Here is an 11,061-nt window from a genome sequence, read left to right on the forward strand (position 1 = left end):
AGGGGGGGCGAATCCTACTTGGAGTAGGACTCCCCCCTTGGGCGCGCCTCCTCCTGGCCGGCCTCCTCCTCCCTCCCTCTTTTATATACTTGGGAGGGGAGCACCCAAAGACACAACAGACAATCTCTTAGCCGTGTGCGGTGCCCCCTCCATAGTTTTCCACGTCGGTCATATTGTCGTAGTGCTTAGGCGAAGCCCTGCGTCGGTAACTTCATCATCACCGTCACCACGCCGTCGTGCTGACGAATCCCTCGGCCTCAACTGGATCAAGAGTTCGAGGGACGTCACCGAGCCGAACGTGTGCAGATCGCGGAGGTGTCGTGCGTTCAGTACTTGGATCGGTTGGATCGCGAAGACGTTCGACCACATCAACCGCGTTACTAAATGCTTCATCTTTCGGTCTACAAGAGTACTTGGACACACTCTCCCCGCTCGTTGCTATGCTTCTCCTAGATAGATCTCGCGTGATCGTAGGAAAATTTTGAAATACTACGTTCCCTAACATAATATATTGTTGAAAGTATATATATTATTCTGTTAAGGTTCATTGTACCTCAATCGCACTGGAGCCTCCATAATGCTAGGGCCAGCCCTACACCAAACTATAAGTTGACACTATTGCAAAATGTGTAGTTCATCTAAACCATGGTATTTTACACGTGCAGTTCATAATATCTTTTTTCACAACTATTGGTTTTAAAATACATTGTGTATAAAAAATACATTATATGCAAACACAACCTGTATAGTAACTGAAAAGGAATTAAAAAAACTGAAAAGGCCAAAAAGGATGAGATGCCAACGAGCCAAAGGAAAAGCATTGAAAACAACTGGTTGATTTCCCTCGCTCGCGCGTGTGCCACATCATTCGATCGCGCATGATCAAGCAATCCAATTTCTCTGGCGCGTTTTGCACTTTTGCTTGAGTATCATCACAACAAATCTGGTGGGCTCCACCCACACATGTGAAGCAACATGCGTTTTTATGTGTATGTCACAAGTTTTTTTTGCGGGAAATGTACGTCACAAGATACTGCATATTGCTTTGTGAATCAGGTGTTAGCAGCGTGGCCTGTAGCAGTTGTTTTTGATACAAAATTACAAAAATCAAGATGTTCATCCTTTAGCATGACAAGTAGAACTCTCAGGTATCATTGGAACATATTTTTTCTAGGGAAAGGCTTCTCCTTGACCGACTAAACATTAACGAGCGTAATAATGCGGCGTGCAACAACTCCCCACCACACACACGCTTTTGCAATGTGCGCCGTGTTGCAAGATAGCCGAGCGTAACAAGGGCTATTTTGCACACCGACTAGGTCGAGGGAGAGCGTCAGCATCTGGATCGTGCAGCGACGACGATGCAAATGCAAGTCTCGGCGATGAGGACAATGCAAAAGTGTTGGCAACATTGCAAAACTTGGGTCATGTTGCAAACCTACCCGCGCAACATGGGTCATCTTGCAAACCTACCGAGCGTGTGCAATGCGAGCGCAATATGGATCATATTACAAACCTACTTAGCCCAACATGGGCCATGTTGTAAACCTATTGAGTGTTGTAGTGCGAGCGCAACATGGGTTATGTTGTAAACCTACCAAGCACAACAAGGGACATGTTACTGAGCAATGCGAGTGCAAAATGTGTCATGTTGCAAACCTACCAACCACAGCATGGGCCATGTTGCAAACGTCACATCGCAGTCAACATGGATCATGTTACAAACATGCTGAGCGCAAGATGGGTCACGTTGCAAACCACTTGTTGTAGTTGAATCGACTAACATGGCCATATTGGACGGTTGTTGCACATAGGATTCAACTGCTCTGGAGATAGACGATCCCTATCCGCACGTCAGGAGGCCAATCTGATCCGCTCGTCAGTGGGCAATCTGATACGCCCCACTACAAAGCCTCGTCAGCCTTGTTGCAACCTGCAAGCTAGGATGGAAAGCTGTGGTCTGGCATAGCTGCCATTGCTAGCGGGGACTTACGTCACTATGAAGCCTTGTCCGGGTTGCCGCAAGCTCGGACGGAATGCCGCAAGCGGGGACCTACGCCGCTGCAAAATGTTTGATTCACTACCACCGGTATGAGAATGCTGCAAGTCTAGGCGTCACCACTGCAAACCGGGACGAGATGCTACAAGGCTGGGCTCCACCATCGCAAGCCAAGACGGATGTTGCTAATGGGCGCCACCCCTAAAAAGTCAGCCCGTGCTTCAAAGTCGAATCGCCAGCTGCCGCAAAAGACATAGCTCTTCTCCCTGTCTGGCAACTTCAGCTCACACAATTTTCTTAGACTTGTATTTATAAATATTACAATGATGGATGATTTTTCATGGAGTCACGGAACAAATGTTGCAACGATCAGCAGGTCGATTCATCTTTGTTGTGCTTCGCTTTGTCCGTTCAATGGATGTGCCTTCTGCGCTTATTCATGGCAGGCAGGGTAGGTACAAGAGGCGAACATCAAGCAACTAACAAACTGCCCGATGTGTGGCAATGACAATGAGACGATGTTTCACTCGCTGATGGAATGTGATCATGCAATGCGATTTTGGGAGGCAGCACAACGTTTCTTTGGTATCGATTTACCACATCTACACCCATTGTCATGGTCTCGAGATCTTCTAGATCAGCGATTATATAAGAAGGAAGAGGCGGCTATTATGATTACTGTGATGTGGTCTGTTTGGCATTCCAGGAACAACTACACTCATGGTGAGTTGGTTTATCAACCACTGAAATCTATGGCGATTATCGAGGAGATTGTTCGGCCACTTGAGATCCCGGAGAGGAAGAAGACCCCAGCCATTTCCCCCCCCCCCCGAGGTGGGTGCCACCGGAGGAGGAGTGGATTAAGATCAACACGGATGGAGCCACGGATATGGGTCTTGTGAGGGGAGGAGCGGGCTACATTGCTCGAGTGTTGGGGAACGTAGTAATTTCAAAAAATTTCCTACGCACACGCAAGATCATGGTGATGCATAGCAACGAGAGGGGAGAGTGTGTCCACGTACCCTCGTAGACCGAAAGCGGAAGTGTTAGTACAACGCGGTTGATGTAGTCGTACGTCTTCACGATCCGACCGATCAAGTACCGAACGCACGGCACCTTCGAGTTCAGCACACGTTCAACTCGATGAGGTCCCTCGAACTCCGATCCAGCCGAGCTTTGAGGGAGAGTTCCGTCAGCACGACGGCATGGTGACGATGATGATGTTCTACCGACGCAGGGCTTCGCCTAAGCACAACTACGATATGACCGAGGTGGATTATGGTGGAAGGGGGCACCACACACGGCTAAGAGATCCAAAGGATCAATTGTTGTGTCTATGGGGTGCCCCCTGGCCACGTATATAAAGGAGTGGAGGAGGGGGGAGAGGGCCGGCCCCTATGGCGCGCCCTGGAGGAGTCCTACTCCCACCGGGAGTAGGATTCCCCCTTCCAAGTAGTAGGAGTAGGAGTCAAGGAAAGGGAAGAGAGAAGAGAAGGAAGGAGGGGGCGCAGCCCCTCCCCCTAGTCCAACTAGCATAATGCCCGTGCGTTGCTACGGGCGCAATACAAACATAGATGAGCACAAGACCATAAATTGTGGGCATTTTTATCTTCTCCACCAAGATGGAGTACCTCGGCTTTTCTAGGAGTACATACATAGCTAATATACTTTTAGATAGATACCAAAATTGTGGGAAGACATAACATAATATTTTTGATCTCTTTGTTCCTTTCTACTCTCTCTGTTTCTTTATCTAAGGTGTATTATTTTTGGCACGGTGATCAAGACACACAATTATAGACAAGGTAGGACAAAATTACTCATGACATCATCACGAGACATGACTGCAACAAGAGTATTTATTTATGGGTCACCACCGCAACAAGACATGACATCATATTCATTCTCCCTACCTACCTCCTATTTTCTGATAGCCCTTCAACCTCACCTCTGACCTTGCTATCACTTTTTTTAGAAAAGGAGGATGACCCCCGACCTCTGCATCTGGGCGATGCATATGGCCACTTTACTAATTATTCTCACAAGACCTTACAAAGCCATACAACAGCAAGACTGAAGCCACCTGTCTAAGCAACAACTGTCGGTACACCTATCCAATTGATGAAGGAGCGCAGATAGTCTGGGCCTAATACCAAACAGACATCGCAGCCAAACCTAAACATCTAAGACCTGAGGTCCCAACCAGGACGCATGCCGGGTATGGGGCACCTACCAGTCCGGCGCACTCCTCAACCAGGACGCCTGCCGGGTATGAGGCCGCCGCAGCCACCTGCCACCAATCCATCTTCAGAGCTGTATTGTTGCATGTACCGTGCCAGGTCTCTCTGCCATCAATGTCACCACGACGCCCGACAGCGTCGTCCTCCTGCGCGAGTCCATCCTCCCACAGCGAACTCCGAATCTGCACCGCGCCACGTCGTCAAGATCCGTCGCCATCAGTGTGTAGGATGAAACACCGCTCCACCAAAGAATATCTCCTCTGGTCCATCAATCACGTGTGTACCTCCAAGAATGACGCCCCCAAGGGAGGAACGACACCAGAGCGCCGCCGTCATCCGATCATCCGATCTAGGGTTTCCCCCGGAGGAAGCAGAGAGTGGCCTTGAACTTCTCCACGGCGATGCCTTCAAGAAGGGAACGACGCAGATAGCGCCGCCACCGTTGGCCCTAACATAAGCCAAAGGCAAGTTTTCACCCAAATCAGTTCGAAGGGATCCAACTCTCGTGCACGGGCCGCCGTCACCACCAGCACCACCAGGCAGACCCTGGAGAAACGATAGATCAGCGAGCCGCCGGCACCACTGCATCCAGATCGCCGGCCACGCCGGGCCGCCGCCATCCCCCGTGCCGTCCGGGTCAGATACGGAGCCGCCGACCGCGCTATCACATAGTCATTGCTCTTCTTTGTCATGGTTCATACCCTTCCTATCCACCTATGATAGTGCATTAAAACACCTCAAGGTAATATTCTCTCACTATCACATACAATTGACAATAGTAACAATTGTGGTGGCAGGGAAATATTCTTTCAATGAGAGGCGATGTTTTTGTGACTTTGTCAATCTCAAGACCAACTGCCGTTGCCACGGAAAAATAAATATAGTTCACACGAAAAATATATACTCTTAAGAAAGCATAATTGTCCATCTACATTGCTTGTTCTACTTCTAACTCTGCCATGATTGAAATAATTGTAATCCCTCCCTCTCTTCGATCGTCTCTTCGATCGTGTTGCTCCGCTCTACAGTAAGTTCAATAGAGCACAAATTTTATTCTTCCTAGCTCACATTTATGGTTACAAGGAATTAAGTCTTATACTGGACACAACCTTGCGAATATATAACACACCCACTAATGTAGGCCGGGCCCGGAGCCGGTTGCTAGTACAATGCCCGTGCGTTGCCTGGGCAAAATACAGGAAAATAAATCAAACTGGTGACTAAGTGACATGAGTGAAGTCCTACGAATATATATCATCTTTTATCAATTTCTTTAGCAGATACTATAAGAGCAACTATGCATCGGTCGCATGTTTTTTATCGGTGGTAAAATTTGGTGATCATCGTCTTCTTCCTCCTCTTTGTCTTCCTCCTTCCGTCCCAATGACCCATCCTCCGACGCTGGTCGTGGCCGATGTCAATATCGTGTGCCACCCTACCTGAGCCGCCTTAAGCTTCTTCATTGGTTCACCATTGCCCCGACACTGATCGAGGCCGGTGTCGATGCTGCCCTGCTCATTCTCAAAACAATTATGCAAATCTCAGATGATCTGTTAAACGAAACATGTTATCAGTGCTTGGCGAGATGGCATGTGCATAACTTATATGAAGCATGTGAAAGAGGGTATCATGTTTTTAGAGTTATGGATTGATCAGTATCAGCATGCATGGAAACTTAATGCTTTCCAGAATTAAGCCACATTTTTTCAAGCAAAGCACCATATTTTTCTTATGCTCTAGAAGGATGAAGGAACTGAAATCAACCTTAATGTTTGGCACAATTTTTCAACAATGTATTGAAACTCGTAGACCCTTTGTTCTGTATTGAAACTCCTAGACCTTTCACTCTAGCTTTGTTTGGTTTCTCTGACCACCAATGACACATGAAGATAACCACAAGTGTCCCGTCTTCAGTGTGGCCATGACACAGTCCGAGAGCCTAAGCCAAATATCCTCAAGCATGAGTACAAGCCATGCCCGCTGCACTTTCTTGTATATCTCATATTAAATTATTAATAAAACAAGAAAATTGTAGTTTGGTGCAGCTAGGATAGACAACTTTGGTACTTTCCAGTTAACATGAAAACTGTACACCTATACAGAACAGAAGCAACTTTTGCAGGAACAAAATCGGATAGCAAAAAAGCTGTTTGATAGCCAAATGCATACTAACAAACTATTAGTACAGATTTTGGCTCCCAGCGAATTTAGAGAGAAGCACTAAAAGAAGCATGGAGAATGCCACCATACTTACCAACAGCAACACGGGGAGATGAGCGGGGCAGAATGTATCTTGCCTGATCAAAGTCATTAAACCTTGATCCGTCGTTCTGTGTCCATAGGTGGTGCCAGACAGTGCGGACGATAGTGCAATGCGAGATTGCATCCAGTAGGTTTGAAGGGGCGCGTGGACGCGGAGCCCAATGGCGGTGGCTGCGGAAAATAGGACGGCGTCCATCGAGGGCGCACACGAGAGGAGCAGCACTGCGGATCGGCGATCGTGGTATCGGCGATGCGCTTGATCCGACCTACGTACAAACAATTAATGTAGAAACAATAAGATTACAGACCAATAACCATACTGATTAGCAAGTACCACTAAGAAGTGCAGTGTTACTAAAATAGAAGGGGGTGGACATTCACTGAAGCATGTACACATTTTTCTCTTTCAAAGAGAACTGCTTACAGACTTACAACTGAAGTACTCAATATGTTGGCAATGCCGGAAAACATTCCATGAATGATTGGATCGTCAAAGCTAGTGTAACTTCCTAACATAACTATTGTTCATTTTTTATTTGGCAAGCAAAGGCATCCAGATATGTGAATGTCTAGCACAGATAACGGTGATTAAATCAACGGACATATATGGTAGCCTGATGGCCTAGTTCCGCAAGAGCAGTTAAGAGTGGACCTCTTAATAGTGCATTCAGGTGACCCTCCCCGAAAGAAAATATATATTAGAGCACATGCACTCAAGCCCTCTGTATCTAGCCACCCAGCCCCTCTCAGAACCATAGGGATGCTGAGTCAAGCAAAATAGTCACTCCAAAGCAAGAAAAGGAAGTACTGAGTTAACTATATATATAATACAAAACCTATGCAAAAATCCACTTATCTATACATCAACTTGCCGTAGAAATATTCTGTTTAGTTAGCAAAACTTCTAAGTCACACCTTTAAAGGATGCATCTTGTTCTCCTCCACAAGAAAAAAAAGAAACAAGAAAATACAACTGTTAAATCCCGAGATCTCAATCATGAAATCATTGTAAGCAATGTGATTCACAAGAGAGGCTCCGGACATCTTGGGTTCACCCTGCTGCAATTCATGAATTAGTGATTGTTTGAGAATCAAGTGGGATTGTACCTCGAGACAATGTATTCTGAAGTTGTGAATGCTTGATATTCAAATCAGGGAATTCTATTCCAAATAGGTTAACCAGCCCAGGGTTACTGTGGAAATCCTCCCCCTGCAGTAGTTTGAGTGTTCATGCTCAGATATTGACTACTTGAGAGTAAAAATAAACTTTGAAGCTGATATAGTATGATTAAAACCGAAATAACAACATCTGTCAAGTGAAATTGCATTGGAAACTGTTGTGTTCATCATAAGTTTTGGAAGTAAAAAAATCTATGGGAGGTACAGTAGAGCCTAGAGGATGGTTCGTCTGCTCTTTGCTTTCAGAAGTTTTGAAAGTTGTTCAATATATGCAGAACTGAATGTGCCAACTCCAATTGTGCATAAACACTCGATCATGTGAGCTTCAACGACAGAACACCCACATGCAATCGAACATCATTAACATCCAGAAGAGAATGTGTCAGTTTCAGTCTTGCAAGAGCACAACGCATAATCAGGGGTTTGATGATTTCAGGCATTTTCTTCATCAGTCAAATGTGCATGTGTGTACAAAGGGACGATAGCAACAACATGCTAATAGCATCTACAATGCGAGTTGCCTGTGTAAATGCTTAGAGATTAAGAAAATATATACGAAGTTGTAAAATTTAAAATCATCTAAATGCCCTCTCTCAATGCTTGATGCTAAGTAGGGCGCTAATTATAGGCTGCAAAACCTTCAGTATTCTATGGTTTTCACTTTCAGTTTCAGAAAATTTTCATCACCAACCGAAACCACCTAAATTTAGTGTATTTCAGTGATTTTGGTTAGCGTTTCGACAAAAAGGCCGAAATATTAATGAGCTATCCTTACTTAGTGGAGTACACGTACGGGGTAGTTAGTCCTGAGATGCCATCGGTTCATCAATCGATTCAAAAGAAAAGGATCTGACAAAGCATGCATGAGTACATCCAAGGAGCTCCTAGCATTGACTTGTAATGGTGGTGGGCAGTGGCCGCAGTTCTAGCCCCAAAAATTATATACATAGGAATCATAGGTTGAGATGAGCCCATATTTAAACGCTGCTAGTTGTATCTCTACATATAATCATGTCAAATAACAAATTTTCCCACCATGGAGAATTATTTTCCATATGAAGCTATCCTCCCCCTACTGGTCCAGTCACATGAAGTTTTTTACAAGCCAATGCAACTTTTAACTGTCGGACTGAGACCAAAAGCTTCAGGCCTGAAGAACAGAAGGCACAAATCTCAAATTAACTAACCGGCCACTTCTACTGGAAAAACATATCTCTCTCTACGGCATTATAGCATCATGTTAAACCAACCGGCACCCAACAAACCAGCTTTGACAATTCAAAATTAGATCCCAGAGGAATCCCCAAATAAAAGCAGAGCAACACTGCACCAGCAAATTACAACCTTATCAGAGATTCCAGCTGAAGGGCAAGGAGAGGAGGGCATACCTAAACACTAATTAAATGGTCAAAAGCATCAGTACTCTTAAGCTTTGACCCAGAGCGAATGTCTCCATAAGCAAGTCCCGCTGCAAAATCACAAAGGAAAAGAAACTTTTTCGATCTGAGGCCATAGTTCCCCTTTTTTATTGGACATCAGGGATAGAGCCAATTTTTATGGTCTTTGTGATGAGCTCAACAGGTTCAGATCATACAGAAGCAATGTAAAGGCCATACTGTAATAATCACAAATCTTCAGCATATCACCTTGATAAAGTATTAGTATAAAACTGTAAATACTCTAAAGGAATGTCTTTTACTCAATGATAAGCAACTCAATTTCTATTAATAACTTAACTGGCAATATAACTTGTTCATATGCGATAAAACTTATCATGGAAATTAGCACAAGCTATGTAGTCTGTTGCTTGTGTGCTCTCCTATATAACTACTTGGTAAATGCCAGCACATTTACCTACTCATCATGTGAAACTCTGCAGGAAGCTTCACAAATGCACTCACCTTTCTGAAAAGCATAGTAGACACCACGGCCCTTTATTATGGACTGTTATTTTCAAACTCCCATCAAGTGTTGTGTAGACTGCTAGTGAGATTTAATCACACTGCGTATCCATGATGGATTATTCACCAGTTTATCCTCATCCTAGATCCATCACTACCACTAATCGACACATCAGCAAGCTGCAGTCTTGGTAGGGAGGGGAAAGGAAGGAGGAGGAGGCGTACCTTGGGCGTACAGGTCCTGCAGCCCGACGGAAGGGAGATGCTGCAGATGTCGCCGGCGTCGAGGTCCACCGCGGCAGCAAGCACCCCCATATGCCTTGCCCCAGCACCGAGAGCAGGGGGTGGATCCCGATGCTGACGGCTAGGCTAGGGTTCGTCGCCGGCCTCCATCCGCATGCTGCGGGTGCGGATCCGGCACCGTCGTCGCCGTAACAGATCCGTGGCCATCTCTGCCGCCCCATCATCTGGATCCTCATGATCCACGACGGCCGCGTCTGCCCGGATCGGCGTTGGCGGATGCGGCTGCGTATCCTCGGGAGAGGAGGAGCGGATCGGAGGTGGCGGCAGCGGATCGCACGAGAGGACGGCGGCTTTGTGTCGTCGAGGGGATTGATAGGTTTTTGCGGGTTGGTTTTTTTGGCTGCGTAGGTGGGAGAGGGGGCGGTGGGAGGGGGACGAAAAAACCAGCGAAAAAAACCGGACGAAAATGGTGGGACGAAAATAAACCCGGAACGGAGACTACCAACTGAGACATTAGGAATAGAGATTCGGACTAGGCCTTGGGGGGGGGGGGCGCGGCCTGCCTCTCTCTCTTTCCCCTAAAGCCCAATAAGGCCCATATACTCCCCGGCGAATTCCCGTAACTCTCCGGTACTCTGAAAAATACCCGAATCACTCGGAACTTTTCCGATGTCCGAATATAGTCGTCCAATATATCGATCTTTACGTCTCAACCATTTCGAGACTCCTCGTCATGTCCCCGATCTCATCCGGGACTCCGAACTACCTTCGGTACATTAAAACACATAAACTCATAATATAACCGTCATCGAACTTTAAGCGTGCGGACCCTACGGGTTCGAGAACTATATAGACATGATCGAGACACGTCTCCGGTCAATAACCAACAGCGGAACCTGGATGCTCATATTGGCTCCCACATATTCTACGAAGATCTTTATCGGTCAAACCGCATAACAACATACGTTGTTCCCTTTGTCATCGGCATGTTACTTGCCCGAGATTTGATCGTCGGTATCTCAATACCTAGTTCAATCTCGTTACCGACAAGTCTCTTTACTCGTTCCGTAATACATCATCCCGCAACTAACTCATTAGTGGCAATGCTTGCAAGGCTTATAGTGATGAGCATTACCGAGTGGGCCTAGAGATACCTCTCCGACAATCGGAGTGACAAATCCTAATCTCGAAATACGCCAACCCAACAAGTACCTTCGGAGACACCTGTAGAGCACCT

At 46.2% G+C, this 11,061-nt stretch overlaps 1 protein-coding gene across 11 annotated transcripts; it reads right to left on the minus strand.

The window, feature by feature from the left end:
- Window positions 1-5,278: 5,278 nt before the first annotated feature.
- LOC123144712 (uncharacterized) lies at window positions 5,279-10,215 on the minus strand. 11 transcript variants are annotated; one of them, XR_006471867.1, is made up of 6 exons: window positions 9,807-10,213; window positions 9,582-9,741; window positions 9,069-9,148; window positions 7,609-7,711; window positions 6,494-6,767; window positions 5,279-5,750 (listed from the first exon to the last, which is right to left on the minus strand). XR_006471867.1 is itself a non-coding variant. In XM_044563929.1 (4 exons), exons 1-3 carry the CDS (start codon window positions 9,894-9,896, stop codon window positions 6,550-6,552), a joined length of 411 nt encoding a protein of 136 aa, XP_044419864.1. In that variant the 5' UTR covers window positions 9,897-10,215; the 3' UTR covers window positions 5,279-5,759; window positions 6,494-6,549. The 11 variants fall into 11 exon arrangements, 4 of the variants coding, with proteins under 4 accessions (XP_044419864.1, XP_044419863.1, XP_044419862.1 ...); XR_006471864.1 differs by having other exon boundaries at window positions 9,069-9,735; window positions 9,807-10,215; XR_006471862.1 differs by having other exon boundaries at window positions 9,069-9,741; window positions 9,807-10,215.
- Between the last annotated feature and the right edge of the window lie 846 nt (window positions 10,216-11,061).

Source organism: Triticum aestivum, chromosome 6D (genome assembly GCF_018294505.1).
Source record: "Triticum aestivum cultivar Chinese Spring chromosome 6D, IWGSC CS RefSeq v2.1, whole genome shotgun sequence".
Classification (NCBI taxonomy): Eukaryota; Viridiplantae; Streptophyta; class Magnoliopsida; order Poales; family Poaceae; genus Triticum; species Triticum aestivum.

Excerpts from the sequence above, each read along its gene's own strand:
- LOC123144712 (XM_044563929.1), bottom strand. The coding sequence starts at position 9,896 with ATGGGGGTGCTTGCTGCCGCGGTGGACCTCGACGCCGGCGACATCTGC. Across the intron at positions 7,712-9,806 it reads GCAGGACCTGTACGCCCAAG|GGGGAGGATTTCCACAGTAA; the intron begins GTACGCCTCCTC and ends AAACTACTGCAG. Across the intron at positions 6,768-7,608 it reads TCAGAATACATTGTCTCGAG|GTCGGATCAAGCGCATCGCC; the intron begins GTACAATCCCAC and ends GTTTGTACGTAG.